The 17,010-nt window shown below is 39.6% G+C and overlaps 1 protein-coding gene across 1 annotated transcript in view; it reads right to left on the bottom strand.

Moving 5' to 3' along the window:
* USH2A (usherin) overlaps positions 1-17,010 on the bottom strand; it is a 455,954-nt gene that overhangs the window by 175,066 nt on the left and 263,878 nt on the right. Inside the window, exons 38-40 of the mRNA XM_088666687.1 lie at positions 15,810-15,989; positions 1,885-2,035; positions 1,603-1,745 (exon numbers count right to left, since the gene is read on the bottom strand). Of these exons, the coding sequence (XP_088522813.1) occupies positions 1,603-1,745; positions 1,885-2,035; positions 15,810-15,989 (474 nt within the window). The remainder of the gene's footprint in view (positions 1-1,602; positions 1,746-1,884; positions 2,036-15,809; positions 15,990-17,010) is intronic.

Below are 17,010 nucleotides of genomic sequence, written 5' to 3'. Positions count from 1 at the left end.
TGGAAGGAAGACTGCAAGAGGATGACAGCAACACAGCTTAGCCTGCCAATGCTGAAAATAAAATAATAAACTCTTTTTACTCGGAAGGAATTGTTTATAGAGCGAACTACAGAATATGAGGAGTGGAAGGGGGAGGGGCATATCACTTCCCTTAATGTCTTTGATTCATTCTTCAAGCCATTTCATTACAGCATTAATACTGGAAGGTAGTTTCATTTTGGCAAATTAAATTATCTTTTATGGGAGGCTATTTTGCTCATCTGCTTCAAAAGTTCAGTCTCTACTTTTTAAAGAATGGTACAAAATTATCATTAACCTTTTCTAATCACCTGACTAGAAATGAGTGTTTACTTACTTACTGGTACAGACTGGGGTGAAGTGGGGTAGCCAATTAACCTCCCATGGACACCCGTGGGAACAGTAGAGCCCAAACACACATAGCGGGCAATAGAAAGAGATTTTTAAGTATTAAACATAATGAGAGTTGCATGTTTTCGGAGGGTGAGGAAAACACATCAGCAAAGTACAATATACCAGTTTTAGAGGATATCTCAGTGGTGGTATCATAAATACAACCAAAATGGGGAGTTGTTCAGAAAGTGTTGTCAGTTCTAACCAATTTCTGGCTCTAGGGTTACGGGAAATAGTTAAAGTAATAAAGAAGTGATAATTTAAATCCCACACCCAAATGTGGCTTCTGACAGAGTTCTTGTATTTAAAGAGCTGCTTAGCAGACTGAAATACTGCCGGTAAAGATATTCCAGTTGATGAACTGCCATGTTGAAAAAGCTTTGTTCATTGGCTTTCTACATGTTAAATACACTGGTGAGGGGTGGGGAAAGTGTGAAATCCATCTAGGGACTCAGCTACACGGCTGCAAATAAAACGTTTTAAATGTGTTGTAAAATGCAACATGCAAATGTGACACTAGATGGAGACAGTGAACTATGCCAAATTCAATGTATTTTTCAAAACGCTTTTTCAAAAAGCATTTTTGCAGTGTGTTTTTTATAGGTGTGTAGATTCCACCTAGGTCTGGCTTTATCATGAAACAAGGCAAACATTGGATGCAGATTCCATCAAGGATGCAGCTTTCCTGCATCCAACTTTCATTTCTATGTGCATTTAAAAAGCAAACAAACAAAGCTTCAGGCACCAGGGTCTGAGTAGCTCTTGGTGGTACATAAGAAGAGCAATGATAGATGAGGCTAAGGGCTCATCTACTCCAACATCCTGTTCCCACCAAGTGTTGCCGCTATCCTGAGTGTCCCCCAAAAAACTACTGCTTCCAACAGAACTTCAAGGTTTAAAATTAGGTAAATGAAAAGCCAAAGTAATTTTAAAGAAACAACACATTTGCTGCAGATCAGTAGGATCACCCAAACCAAATTATAGGAGCAAATTTCTGCAATTATGCATTTATCTGGCTTTTCAATATTCCATTGATTCACCAGTAGATAAGTGTGAACCTGCTTAAGAGCGCTGAGTGATGAATCTTGAAAAATGCTATTATCATTAAATCAGATATGATTGTCTTATATGCTGTCCTTGTGGGCATTTACTTAAGCAGAAATGCACCCTGCAGTTCCACAAACTACTCACTGTCCTCTGCTGTAATCATTAGAGTCCAGTTGCTGTATGTATCACCGTATCCATTGCAGGCGATAACCCTCATTTCATATGATGTGTACGGCTGCAGTTCTGTGACTAAATGGGTTAATGATGCTGAAGGTTCAGAAAGCAATCTAAAGGGGGGAAAATACATTAAAAGAGAAAATAGGAAACAAAATGAAGGTGGGACGCATTACATATGTACAGAAATGCTACTCTGCAGATCATTTTACATTTCTTCACTATGTTTAATAGATTTTATTATTTGCTTACTCTAGTCTATCTTCTAGGGAGTGCTTAGGCCTCATTTGGAGTCGGTAGCTGGGTAAGCCTGGAGCATTGTTGCGAACTGGTGTAGACCAGGCAACCTGAAGACTGGTCGGTGTGGCAGATGAAAGCCTTGGAGGCAACATGCCATCTGGAGCTGTCGAAAAACATGGATGAATTAGAGCAGAGAAAAATGTGGAGAACATATGCTGGATGGAATCAAAATGCTCCATGCACTAAAACAAACAAACAAAACCTGTTTCTGAGGATCAAAAGCAATGTAAGCATGGTCCATTTAATTCAACATATTCTCCCCCCCTTCATTATTGCACTATTGTACTATAGGCTTTCCATTGCAATGCCATTATCATGCCATGTCTGTGCTCAGAGCCATTCCCCCAACACCAACATGATTTAAGATGAAACACTCTCAAATAGAAAGGGAGTTGGTAATCCACAGGTTCACCTTTCCTTCCTTCCTTCCCTCCCTCCCTCCTTCCTTCCTTCCTTCCTTATCCATCAACTAAATATTCTGGGCAGCTTACAAATTTATTAAGAATGTAAAATACGATCCAACACTTAGAACTATAAGCAATACAAATCACACAACATAAAATATTGGGCACAGCAATGTAAGTCAGACTCCAGCCCTACTCAAAATCTGACAACATGTTTGGGAAACTGCAATTAAAAAAACGCCTTCAAATGCTTCCATTAAAGGCAACTTATTTCCATGTGAATCCAAGCAGAGTTAAGTATGGACTACAGAGGTTTTGTTTACATGCTGGACAATGTGGGATATTCTTATTGTATTAAGAGCTACATATAATTTACACATAATTTCTGAAAACATAAAAAATACAAAATTGCACTCTAAAGGATCAGAGCACTTCTGTGGAGTCTCTTGTTGAGCAGTAATAAAAAAGGTGTTCTGTGAAACTGTTCACATGGTGATCATTAAACTTCCCAAGCAACTAATCACCTGCACCCATATATCAAATGCCCACTGATTATTCAAAAATAAAGCATTTCACATATATTTAATAATAGGAGTGTTTCAGGAAACATTTTCCTCTTTCATCTCTTTAGTCCTAACTTCTCCTCCAAGGAATTGCTTAGTATCTAAGCAATAATTAGAAGGCAGCAATAATTTCTCTGCCACATTCTTAACAGAAGAGCCATGTACCTATCAGGGTGATATATTGGCTCTAACAAGCAATGCTACTCAAAATGCTCTGCTCAAGGTTTAATATAGCCCTCAAGGGGCAACCACTCCACCAGTAACTTACTGAATCAACACATCTTGTCCAGTAAATGCTCAATTAGCATGGTGAAATGGCATGGTGTAATTACAAAGAAGAAGTACAAGAATGAAAAGTATTACAAAACTGAATTGCACCCTCTATCAAAAAGCCCCCACCCATCTTTGTACCTTGAAGATAGCCTTTGCCAACCCAGATGTTTTGGACAGCAGCCTGGGCTCAGAAACTCTTCATGCCATTAACCAAGGTAAAGATTAAGTCACATCAAAAGTACTGTCCTCACACCTCCCCCTGCAACCTGATCTGACAGAAAAAAATCAAGAGGGGGCTGGTTCCATTAATATCTCTTATCCCACCTCACTGGGCCCTCTCTCTACATAATGAACCCCAGGGATGTCAAGACAGGAGTGCCTGGCGTGCTATGGTCCATGGGGTCACGAAGAGTCGGACACGACTAAACAACAAGGGATGTCAAAAGCAGCTGGCTTCCTGTTTGGTTGAGCCTCTTTCTACTTGGCAGCCCTTTGCAGAATCTCCAGAGATGAAAAAGGGTGGGTTTGCGACTTGTCTTTCCTTTGAATGCCTTCATATCTGCTAAAGAAATTTTGTTTAGTAACCAAGTCTCCCTTAGATATCAATGAATATAAGTTTTCTTTCTTTTAAAATAGCTTATTTCTTCAGCTCTCTTAAAAATATAGAAATAACTCTGTTTTTGTAATTTGAACTCTGGTGTTAGTTAAAGTTTTGCCTAGTCACAGGATCTGACCCACTCACGTTGCTTAGCCAATTGGCTCACACTCCAAGCTAAGGATAAGGAGTCTGTGACCCTCATTTGTTTACTGGACTCCAACTCCCATCAGCACCACCAGCAAGCCTAATGGTCTGGGGCAGGCACCCCCAAACTTCGGCCCTCCAGATGTTTTGGACTACAATTCCCATCATCTCTGACCACTGGTCCTGTTAGCTAGGGATCATGGGAATTGTAGGCCAAAACATCTGGAGGGCCGCAGTTTGGGGATTCCCCGGTCTGGGGTGATAGGAGTTGTAGCTGAACAACATCTAGCCACTGCTTTAAAGGGACAGTTAAGAGGAGCACACGGCAACTCATCTTTACAAGCACCTTTGCAAGTTTATCATCCTCAAGCTGAACTTCTGCTAAAACTATGCAAAGAATAAAAGAATGCCAATAAGCAATTAGTTGACTGATTAATGATTATAAATACGTGTCAGGGAGACACTAGATGGAATCTATTGCTGTCCAGAAAAGCCAATTATATGTCATGCTGTTTAAAAAGATACCCAGCCAATAACTGTCATAGAATAATGAGCTACCAAAACAAGGAATAAACAAATAAATAGATATCACATGCTAATCTAAATCTCTGAAAGAATAAATTCCTTTTCACAGCCATTGGTCCTTATAGTTGCTTTGTATGCTGTCATGTATTATTGACCTCTTGTTAAGGACACATAGCTTCAAAATTAATTCACTCACCACACACACACATATATAATTTGGAAGTCATATGTTAAACAGCTATATCTTCTGACATGGCAAGAAAAAGAGGACAAGAGGCTTGGAAATCTCAGAAATCTGGAATGACTTCCATTTTCATGCATTTATAAAAATAATCAAGGTTTCTACCCTACATCTCTTTCAACCTATAAAGCCTCATACAGCTCAGGATGAAGGGCTCTGGGAGGAGGGGTGCTCACGTGAGATCTCGTAGAAACTCCGATGGTCCCACAAGATCTAATGAAAGCATCCCAGAGCCAGGAACACTGAGCAGGCCTTGTGCCCAAGAAAGGCAGAGAGCTACTTATGTTGCATTTTGGTTAGTTTAAGAACTGATCCAGTGGACCTGTGGCCGAATAAATTAATAGCATAACATGTCAACACAAGCATTCCAGCGCAATCATGTGTCAAAACCAATGAAGAAGCAATACTAGCAAAGTTCAATGTTCCAGCTGCAGCATACTAGAACTGACTCGTTGTCTTGTTCACAATATGTCTAAAGAATTCAAAGTATTGGCTCTTTGAAGAAATCTATATTCTCTAGTGTACAAAGAATACTGCATTACATGTCAGGTTCAGCTAAAACCTATTTTTTTTTATTATTTTGGCTTCTCTTCCCCCCTTAACAAAAAATCTAATTTGCTTGTTGTTCCCTTAGGTACACAGTACACAGTTCATAATTCATTTGATGTAAAATGTCAGTTTAGATTCTTGCACTTCTTTGATACATGAGAAAAAACATGTACATTTCAATTTTCTTCTATGAGACTCTGCCAGCAAAAGCCTCCCATTGAGCTGCTCAAAGACCTTTGTGTTAAATTAAACATCAAGATTCAGAAACTGTGAGGAGTGATATTTCCAAGACATATAGTACAAATATATGAGCCTGGGAAAAAGGTAATGATTTTTCCTACCAGTAAAGTGATCTCTCCCAAAGAGCATCTTTGATCCTTGAATTAGTTCTCAGTTATAATTTAATACATCACGACTGTCGGGAGCTTTCTTTACATTTAGACACAAAGTAATATAGTCAGGTCCACAAAGAGCAAAACAACATATTCAGGGGTGTTTCTTTCTCTCATTATGTTTATTCTCTCAATAACAGTGCATGAAGAGGCATAAAAAGGGGGAAGAAGAAGAAGAGTTTGGATTTGATATCCCGCTTTATCACTACCCGAAGGAGTCTCAAAGCGGCTAACGTTCTCCTTTTCCTTCCTCCCCCACAAGAAACACTCTGAGGTGAGTGGGGCTGAGAGACTTCAGAGAAGTGTGACTAGCCCAAGGTCACCCAGCAGCTACATGTGGAGGAGCGGGGAATAGAACCCAGTTCACCAGATTACGAGTTCACTGCTCTTAACCACTACATCACACTGGCATAGCAATGGGGCTGAAAAATGAACTAGTCAAGAAACCACCAATCACTGTTTATTTAATTTGTACATTACTCTAAGGGGTTCAAGATGGTGCACATTTCATCCTCAAATCCACCCTGTAAGGTAGGTTGGGTTGAGACCAGGGCATCTATGTCCAGGGGCCACAGATGTTGTACCCATCATAGCTCCTGGAAGGCACTGCAAGTCAAATGAGCCTCCAGTGATGAAGATGTAAAAATCAGCAACATAAAACTGCACACGTGAGTGTGTGACTGGCTCAAGTTCACTTTGTAAGCATCATGAACCTAGGAATCATGGTCAAAGTCAAAGTCAATTTCTTGATCCACTACACCACACGTAACACAGCTGCATGGTACATGCAATTCACAGGATATCCTAAGATTACATTTGAGAACAGATTCTGTGTTTCTCAGCTATGGCTTTTGTGACATCACAGCAGCTCACGCAATACCTAGGGAGGAAGATTGACATATAACCAAGAGTTGTGTTTATTTTAGTTTTTGTATTTTGACAGTATCTACACATTTTCAATTTGATACCATGGTCTTATCGCCACTGTCAGAGTAACTGCCCTACGTGGCCTCCACAAAGAAAACCCAGAGTGCTGAATGGCAATATAGATTTAATAAAAAATGCACCATACCTCTCAAATTAAGGGTAATGCTTCAGGTGCTGCACGTACCTTTAATACATACTTGCCATCAATGGTTTTATGCTAATGTCCTCATTTTTAGCAACTATCCTTTAGTATTTTTCTTGCAAGCGAATTAATTATTGCATGGCTGTTTGAAATTGGCTAGCCCAAGTTTTTTTAAAAGACTTTTTGGTGCACGGTGTCATTTAGCAAAATCTCAAAACAGCTTGGCTGGGTTTTGTCCTACACGTCAAAGTAAAAGACGAAGCATTATAGCCAACTCTGGTTACATAAGGGAGGATACATTAAGAGATGAAAAGTATCATTATCAGAAACCTCTTTCCTCCATCATTTGATGGTTCTTAAGAAATGGGATCCTCTTCAAGGAGGGTCCTGCTTGCGTGCGGGACCTTGGGGCCCCACTAACATCCAGGAGCTGGGCGTAGCCCGGGTCTCTCTGGGATGGCCCCAGGATCGCGCCAGTCCCAAGAGCCAATCAGGTGGGCTGGTGCGAGCGTGGGGGGTACAAAAATGTCAAAGCGATGTGTCAGAGGCACTTGCTTCACGCTGCCAAACTTCCGCCCACCCTCCCTCTTTTGGTGTCTGTGCTTTGGGCTTGCTTGGGACTTCATTTGGTAACCTGTCTTGTGGCAGGGGCCTGGTAGGAATTTTTTTCCCACTTGGCAGATTGACACTGGCCATTTGGTTTTCACCTACCTCCCAGCAATCATCACAACTTTGTAAGGTTTGGTGGTTAGGCATTGGCTTAATGTTGTGTCGGGGAGGAGACACGGCCATCACTTGCCCCTCCACGAAAAGGGTATTCTGTTAAAGGAATCTGGGGGTCCTAGATCTTGCCTGAAGTCCGCTTGAGGGGCTAGGGCCATGCCAGGACCACGGGAACACCAGGGTGAGCTTTAGTCGATTTGCATCAATGGAGCACCCTTGTTTGGTTTACCCTTCCAGACTCCCTGCTAGGAGGGCAGGAGTCAGTTATAGTTTGTCAATGCCTAAGCCAATACCACTCACATTGTGTAATTAGAAAGGTTGTGGCCTAAATTATTTGCCCATCAACCTTAAACTAAAATACGTGTCTGTGTGGATTTTTTTTTTGGGGGGGGGGTCCTGGGGTCCTCAAAGCACAAATTTAAAAACCCATCCATACCAAACACAGAGAACATGTCTCATAGTGGGGCAAGGAACACGTAAAGCAGGTTCATGTTTTTCCTCACTCTCAATGGAATTGAGAGACCTAAGCTACTATTTATTTTCGTTTCATTTCAGAGGGAGGGCAGTCTTCTTCTTCTTCTTCTTCTTCTTCTTCTTCTTCTTCTTCTTCTTCTTCTTCTTCTTCTTCTTCTTCTTTGCGGAATGAAGAGCTCAAGTCTATCAATTGATCCAAACAATAGTCCAATAGTCTAGTGTACTATTTTCACTTCATGGTTATAATATCCAACGATTATAACCACGCTTATAGTGAAATCACGACTGATGTGACTTAAAACACAATTGCTTTCAGCATATGCACTTTGGATTCTGAAGTGAGCATGGTTTCGGAGTACAGTTTGGGAAGCACCAACAATGGTATATCTTCTGCTTTGCATGCAGGCAGTCCCAGGTCCAATATCTGGCAGCTCCTAGTAGGGCTTGGAGAGAACCTTGTCTGAAATCCAGGAGAGCTGTTGCCTGCCAGTGCAGACAATGCTGGTCTTAGTATAAGGCAGCTTCCTGTGTTCTTAGGTTGGTGTCCTTCTTGCAACTCAAGCGTTCCAACAAAGAATGGATCTGAAGCCAAGGTTCCAATGTCTAAACAGAATACCACAGGCCACTCACTGGGAAGGTACTGAGTAAAACTACTACATCTTTGGGGGCAAAACATTCTACCCCCCCCCCCATAATGAAGATAGCTCACTTAATCTATGTCAAGAGAACAACATCAAGCCCTCTTGTTTCAGCAGTGTTGTGAGCATGTAGGAACAAAGCAAAAGTCTCAGCTGCTTTTCTGCCAGGATCCTCCTTTTGCCAGTGTGGGGCAGCAGCCTATGTTGATCTCTGAAACATATGTGGACAACTAGGGTCCAGTACCATCCTGCATGCATGCATTGTGAGGATCAGAAAGCTGTAAAAAATGCAGCTGGACTCTAGACTAAGCCCCACAAAAGGAGACCAAAAGAGCATCTGTAATGACCAGAGCATGATTTTAAAGAAGTCAAAATACAATTCTAAAAGAATGGCAAACCCGCTGCAATATAACCACAATCTTACAATACACACGCATGCAAATCCTAAAAGTCTAAGTAAGCATTTGATGTCTTCTTCTTTCCATTTTTTTATTTTACTGTTTCATTTCAAACTACTTCATCTCAAACAGGATTGGTTTTAACCTGAAAGTTATAGAATGCCTGCCTTTGAAAATGGGGGAAAAGCCAAAAGGAAAAAAGAACACTTGTGGAAATCATACTTAAGGAACAATATCCCACTATTTATCCCCTGGTAATGTGTGGGGGGTGGGATCAGTGATTGATCCCCTCTTCTCCGCTTAAACCCCACAATTCATGCCCTCAAGATGCACTTAAGAGAATTCCTTTTTGTTATCATTTTTCGTCTATATAACCCACATGAGAGTACATAACTGTGTTAGGGAGCCACGTCTATGCTGGAGGCTTGCTGAGGCTATTGGAAGCAAGAAAGCTTCAAAGCGTCCTCTGCTATGCTTAGGACCTCAAAAGTTGATATTTGGCTCACTTTGCTTGAATTTTTCTTTTTCTTTTTAATCAGAAGGCTAACCTCTGCACTGTAGCAAGCTCCATGCAAGCAGGATAAGAAATACATTAATGCAGCATTTTTGTTTTTTAAAAATAAAATCATGATGTCTTCCTCTGCTGACAGTTTATTAAGATGACATTTTATTGAGAAAGCAGACTGCTATTATTGCAGCTACATAAAGTCTTTCCTTCTGATTCCTGAACTGTCATACAGAATGTATATGTAGACAGGGGCGTAGGAAAGGCGTGTGGGGTGCGGTTCGCCCTAGGTGCCATCATGGAGGAGGGTGACAAATTATCAAGGAACAATTACTGCCCTACGAGGGCGGTTCATAAAAAACCAAAACAAAAAAACTTTTCTTAAATAAAATGCCTGCTCCAAAGCTCTTATCTTACTACACTAGGGATTATATAGCTACATATGAAATTTCATGCATATTAGTTAATATCTTGACCCTCCTCCATGAAAATAGCTGTTTACGTGGCCGTTTTCCTATGTCGTGAAAGCTGAAATTTCAATAAAGCATGTGCCTTTGCTAGACTCTTTTTGGGCACTTGCTAAAAGCATTCTTCTTTAGGCAAGCATACCTAGATGCTTAGGAAGTTGATATAATTTTAATCTTAATATTTTAGCTTTTGTATGTTTTAAAGTAGGATTGTTAATATTTCTTGATTTTACTGCTGTGGTTTTTTTTGTAAACCACTTTTCAGGTTTTTTAAAACAAATGTTATTAAATAAGTAAACAATAAATATAAATAAAACAACACAAGCCAAAACACAATCCATCCTAAAGATTTAAGTATCTGTCCATAGTCGTCAACTTGTTATCAGAGGCTCAGAATCCACATTCCTTTGTAAGAAAATACGAAATAACGTAAATGCATTTTAGCAGACAAAAAAAATCATAATCAATGTGTTGGGGGGGGGGTGTGACAAGAAATTTTCCGCACTGGGTACCACCTGACCTTCCTACGCCTCTGTATGTAGAAATATATTAAAAGGTAAGCCATTATGTCTTGCTATCTGCATGCATTAAATACCGAGAAATTTAAATGCTCCCATTGTAAAGTAAGAGACAGGGTAGTGTGGTTAGCTTGCAGACTGGGGAGACTTGACTTGAAAGCTCAGCGGGTCACACTCTTTCTCGCAAGCTAACCTACACCACAGGGTTGTGAAGAAAATAAAATGAGTGAAGAAGAACCATGTGTGCCACCTTAATCTTGTTGGAGGAGGGGGGGGGGATATAAATGTAATAAATTAAATGAAGTTGCATTGATAAGACACTTCTATGAAGCTCAGGAGTTAAAGAATTCTGGCAACACTCAAGCCCTATTTAGTGGAGAGCCAGCCGAAACACATATCCTTCCTGAACTGAGCAGGAAGATCGGAGTGGGGATTGTAAGTGGGATCACACCAGACTCCTGATCAAAACCAGCACCTTGAATTTTACTTGGAAACAAAGTTGTGCCAGAGTTGGTGTTATACGTTCAGACCCTCGCTGCTGAATTCTCCACCAGCTGCAGTTTCCAAACCATCTCTGCTAAAACAGCTATTTTCATGGAGGAGGGTCAAGATATTAACTAATATGCATGAAATTTCATATGTAGCTATATAATCCCTAGTGTAGTAAGATAAGAGCTTTGGAGCCCAGTGTATAACACACTGCAGATATAGCAGTGCCAATAGGACAGAAAACAGTAGAGAACATTTATGCTGCCCCTTCACTCCCCCCCAACCCCCCCTCGGGATTCTGGTCTGGGGTACATATGTGCTCCTAATTTGACAGTTTTCCAGGGAAGCCTGGCGCCACTTGAACTGTGACATCCTAGGCAGGTGCTTCTATTGCCTACTGAACTGAGCTAGCACAACATACATTTCAAAGAAGTAGGTTCTTCCTTGCACCCTCCTCCTTTGTCTTTCTCACAACGAAACCATCCCACAAGACAACTATAATGGAATGTATAATGTTCTCATAAATTTCCTCATGCTATTTTCAAGACCATAATTGCTATTTATTTGAGTTAATTTCAAAATTATTTGAGTTATTTTCAAAATTGCTTGAATGCCAATGTCTGATTATTCTGCTGAGCTTCACACACACACACACACACACACACACACACACTCCTCCTGAAACATATTAGGACAAGATTAATGGGATGAATTTATTCCTTTTAGGGGGGAAAAGAGAGCTCGGAAGAAAACTATTTCTACCTCTGCAGTATGAAATTTGTCACTAATCATTTTAAACTATGCCCTTTTATGCTTCTTCTGTCTCTTTTAGCTTTCCATGCAGTTCTTTGATGTAACAAAGACAGTTCCAGACAAGATTTCAGTTCCTCTGGAAAAAAAAAAGTCTTGAGGCCAAATGCAGTGTATTTAAAATTTATACACTCCATAATGCCTTTGTTCTGAACTTGAACATCATGCAAAACTTCTGTTTTCTTTCGCTTTACAACTCTGAGATCATTTGTTTTCCTGGTTTCAGCTTATTATAATGCAGCACCGAGTTTAGCTGGTGGTTCCATCATTTAACTACATGCACAGTCATGGCTGACCCTTTCTGATCAATTGCCAATCCATACAGGTTTGACTGATAAAAGAGCCAATTAGATTTAAGCAAATTAAGGGACATCACCAATGTCAACCACTTATTAAACCAAATGCCAAATTCCATGCATACAAAACACTAATGCACCAAGTCCCATTAAGAGTTGAATTCTTAACCCCATTAGTAACTCAAGACCTCTACAGGGGAAGGGTCACAACAAAGTTTCATATTTATGGATTCACATTTGGATCTTGTTTTTATTTTATTTTTTTACATTATTTTCTAAGAACTCTTGAACCGGCACTGAAAGAATGAGGATAGTTGATAAAAATGTAACCTCATCTTAAAGAGATGCTTTTGAAAATGACTCTAAACACTATTCTCAGTTATTTAAAATATTACTATGCAATAATCTTCAAAATATGTTTTTCTTGCTATGTTAAAATATTAAAGAATATTGCATAGCAATCTTTTAAATAACCGAACTATTCCAGAGTCTAAAAATGCTACTTTTTAAAAATAGCTGTATTTTGTTGTCACGTACAAATAATTTTCATTAACCTTCTATATTTTAAGTGCAGGTCTTTATACAATTAATTGTTATCCAAGATTTTATTTTAAAAATAACAACATTTAAAAGTATCATGTTGGTGTTTTTGTTTGTTTTTGATATTACAAATAGAAAAACTCACACTTTGCACAAAATTTACTACTAGCTGAGAATTGTTATTGTTCATATTAACAAATTATATTTCCTTTTGGTGAACTTACATTAATTAACAAATCAATACAGTTTTATGCTGAGAGTACATTTGGGATAATAATTTCTCTTGATTAGATTACACAGGTAAGTCATTTGTTCTTTCAAACGCCATGTCAAATATGCTATTGTCCAAATCAAGGGATAGCCACCAAATATTCAAAACAAGTTCACACCACAGGAGCCTGCTTCAAATTAAATAAATAAACCAATTTCCCATTTTATCACAGGGAAATGAATGGATTAATCCTAGCAATTAATGCATGCTTTCAGTTCAAACCATTACATATTTCTCAATTCCCATTCTTCATTAACTGATATGAACCTTGTGATTTCAGCACCTGCTAGAGAACACTGAATACAGCCACAAAATCTTCAAGGGTGGCTGAGTTTTTATCAATAGTATCTCTTAGGGTGGTGAATGGCACTATTTAGCGGGAAGAAACTCCAATTAAAGTCCTCATTATTACATATTTTTACATGGCTGTTTATCTGTATATATTTTAAAATTGTATATATGGATGTTTTATGATGGCCTGTATTTCCAATGCCTAATAAACGTTTGGCGAAGTAAGTACAGCCACAAAATGTAGTTTCTTTTGGAAAAGAATATACACATCCCCCTGTTTTGTATGCTACAGTTCTACACATGCCCTTCAATTAAGTGAACAATTCGGGGGGGGGGGATAGTAATTTATTGTTACAGTTCTGCTTCTGCCCTTAAGGGAATGGGAGAGGAGCGGCAGAAAGCAGGAGTAAACTGTACAATACCAATCTACACCAAAGTTTGCCAGAATATAGAAACAATCTGGTAAACAGCAATCTCATGCAAATAAACGTATTTCCTACATTCCATACTTTCTGGTATAAAGGTTGTGTTTTGTGAGAAAAACAAAGAGTTAAGATAAAGAAAGGATCATACTTTCAAGAGCTGTTGTAAAGGAAGATTGAATGAATCAAAGGCAGAACAGTCATTTGAAATAACTGGAGGAAATATATACTAAAGGAATGTGTTAGGTCCCTGTATTCATCACTGCAACTACAAGGGTCAGGAATATCAGCCACAGAAGTCACCACACTTGGCCACCAAAGAAGAATTCTGGATGACCCAACGGCTGCAAATGATATTGTAATCACTACATATTGATTCAGTAAGCAAAGTCCACAATGTAACACTATGAACCGTGTTCTTGTGCTTTTTGGCACCCCTCACCCTATAAATCAAGTACACATCCTGGTTAGGTGTGCCAATTCCTGGCTGGTGGCGTTATGCAATGGCACTGGTTTGGGAACAGAGCTAAAAGGATCAGCTAAAAGGATAAGCCTGCGTGAAGAATGCTTGTCTTTCAAAAAGAGAACCAGCACATACCCAAATGCCCTCCAAAGCTGGACTTTTAAGCGAAAGTCTTCAGATCACCTTCAGTTAAGCTTGCAAATCTGATAAATTCCTCTTACCAACTGGTTGCGACAGAGTGCTGCAGTTTACTGTTTCATTTTAAAATGTGGCATTAGGGCCTAGGGTGTTAATGCACTCAAACAAAATTATTATAATAAAACATAATGGCAAGGTAAATATGGATTATAGAATGTCGTATATATCAGTGCTTTTCTCATATGTGCTGGTTCATTTATTATTCATTTCAGTACGAATCACAGTCCACTGGACAACGGGATGGAAAATTTCTTTAATAACTTCCAGTGCTAATTTAATTCTACTTAAACACACATAGTCTAGTGAATGCCACATGCTTTTCAGCATGATTTTATGTGTAAATCAGGATAATATGTTTTCAGATCATTAAGTAAAAGGAAGCATGAACTAAAACCTATTTAATCAATGAGGTATTGCTTTTAAAGTACCACAAGGTCATAAAAAAGATCATTTCAAAGCTATACGTTTCCTAATTGTAATCAACAACAATCAAATGATGAAAGAAACTATATCATAATTCCTATAATAAGTTGGCATAAATATTAAATATATGCCCATCTTTAAAGATGCTCTGCTCTTTTCTTTTGTGAGTCTCTCTCTCTCCCTCTCTCTTTCTCTGTCATCAGGGCCACCACCCCTCTCATTCACAGCCACACAAAAACCCACCTAGCTCACACTGCGAACACCATTCTGGAGCAAGGAAGGGAAGTAGGGAGGGTTGGCAGAGGTTTAGGCTGGTAGCGGCTGACCAAGAAACTTAAAAAAAAAAAACACAGCCCAACCCACATTGGGAGGGGTCTGCAGTGTGAAGGGTGGTTTGTGTCTGCTTGCAGCAGCGTGGGTTGGATGGCGCCTGAAACAGTTCATCATGTTTCCAAAAAGATTGGTGACTGCCTACCTCAGGGGTCAGCAAACTTTTTCAGCAGGGGGCCAGTCCACTGTCCCAAAAATAAGCCAGAGATGCATTTTAAATAAAAGGACACATTCTACTCATATAAAAACACCAGGCAGACCCCACAAATAACCCAGAGATGCATTTTAAATGAAAGGACACATTCTACTCATGTAAAAACATGCTGATTCCCGGACTGTCCGCGGGCCGGATTTAGAAGGCAATTGGGCCGCATCCGGCCCCCGGGCCTTAGTTTGGGAACCCCTGGCCTACTTAAACAGAAAGACAGAAAGAAAGGCCCCTCTGTACTACACATTTAAAGCAGTTGCATATCACTTCATGGCTTCCCTCAAATGATCCTGGTAAGTGTAGTTTGTTGATGGCACTGAGGGTTGTTAGTGGGCTCCCATTCCCCTCACAGAGCTACAAGTCCCAGAGTCAATCTCTCTTCCCAGGAAACTCTGAGAACTGTTAGGTCTGTGAAGAGAATAGGTGTCTCCAAACAGCTCTCAGCACTCTTAACAAACTACATTTCCCAAGATTCTTTGGGGGAAGCCAAGACTGTTTACAAAGTGCTCTGATACTACTTTAAATCTATAGTGCATATAGGGGTGAAGAGGGCAGTAACAGCACAACTGCACCCCACCTTCAAATATTTTATTGTGAAAATGTTTGTGTGCTTTACTTGTGAAGCGGTGGGCAGAGAACATGTCATCATACTTACCTGAAGGAGGTGTGGTGGCCATCACACGATCACTCATCACATAGCCTTGGCTATTGGAAGCATTCACCTGAACTGTGTAGTTTGAAAACGGAATTAGTCCTCCAATGGGCACCCAGATATTTGCTTCTTTGCTGGTATGCAAAATTTGTGTCCCATTTAAAATAGCATAATTGCCATTAGCTGGAAGAGAAAGAGAGAAAAAGCTAAAAATTTCTCTAGCTGATAAAAGCTCACCCATGTTAAAAAAACACATAAATTGTTACAATATTTCTCCATAATAAAACATATGATCATTAACAGAAAGCTGTAAGTCATAAAGAACAATTGCCATAGGAGACAGGGCTGGAAAAGTGAAAACCATAATGTGGGTGTGTAATGTGGCTGAAAAATCGCAGTATCAAGAGTCTGTAGAAGGGGGTGGGTTTAATTGCCTAGGTGAGAGGGTGTTTGAGAGAGTGGAAATGAGGTTTTTTTGGTGTTTTCTGCTGTTACTGGATTGTTCTTATTCAGCAGACCTAATTTATTGTGCCTGGTTGTTGATTCTTTTATTTATTTAAAGGCTGGCTGACTTATTTTGAAATCTGAGGAAAATACTATAGAATAACAACAACCAGAACTTCATTAAGCAATTAATTATGGCTAAAGAGTACACTGAAGAGTACACACACTTAACTTGTTTATGATGTAAAACTGGGAAGGACAGCAAATATAGTATAGTATAGTATAGTATAGTATAGTATAGTATAGTATAGTATAGTATAGTATAGAACTAAGTTTTTATTTTGGTATGAGCTTTCGTGTGCATGCACACTTCTTCAGATACAGTGAAATGGAAGTTTCCAGGCACTTATGTAGAGAAGGGGTGGGGAGGGGTGGGGATGGGGAGGGGGGATCACTCAGAAGGGTGGTGGAAATGGGTGATTGACTGACTGATAGCTGTTGATGACCGCAAACGACTGCAAATGGTTTTGCATGAAAAAGCAAGGGTTGAGATGGCTGAAGATCGCTTATCATGTATAATGAGATAAGAACCCGATATCTCTGTTCAAACCAGGTCCCTCCATGGTTTTGAGCTTGGTGATAAGTTGCAATTCAGCAACTTCTCTTTCCAGTCTATTTCTGAAATTCTTTTGTAGTAAGACAGCTACTTTGAGATCTTGTATAGAATGTCCTGGGAGATTGAAGTGTTCTCCTACTGGTT

Source organism: Zootoca vivipara, chromosome 3 (genome assembly GCF_965207765.1).
Source record: "Zootoca vivipara chromosome 3, rZooViv2.hap1.1, whole genome shotgun sequence".
Lineage (NCBI taxonomy): Eukaryota > Metazoa > Chordata > Lepidosauria > Squamata > Lacertidae > Zootoca > Zootoca vivipara.
Note: the sequence above shows the minus strand (reverse complement) of the source record. Positions and strands in the feature narration are given on the sequence as shown.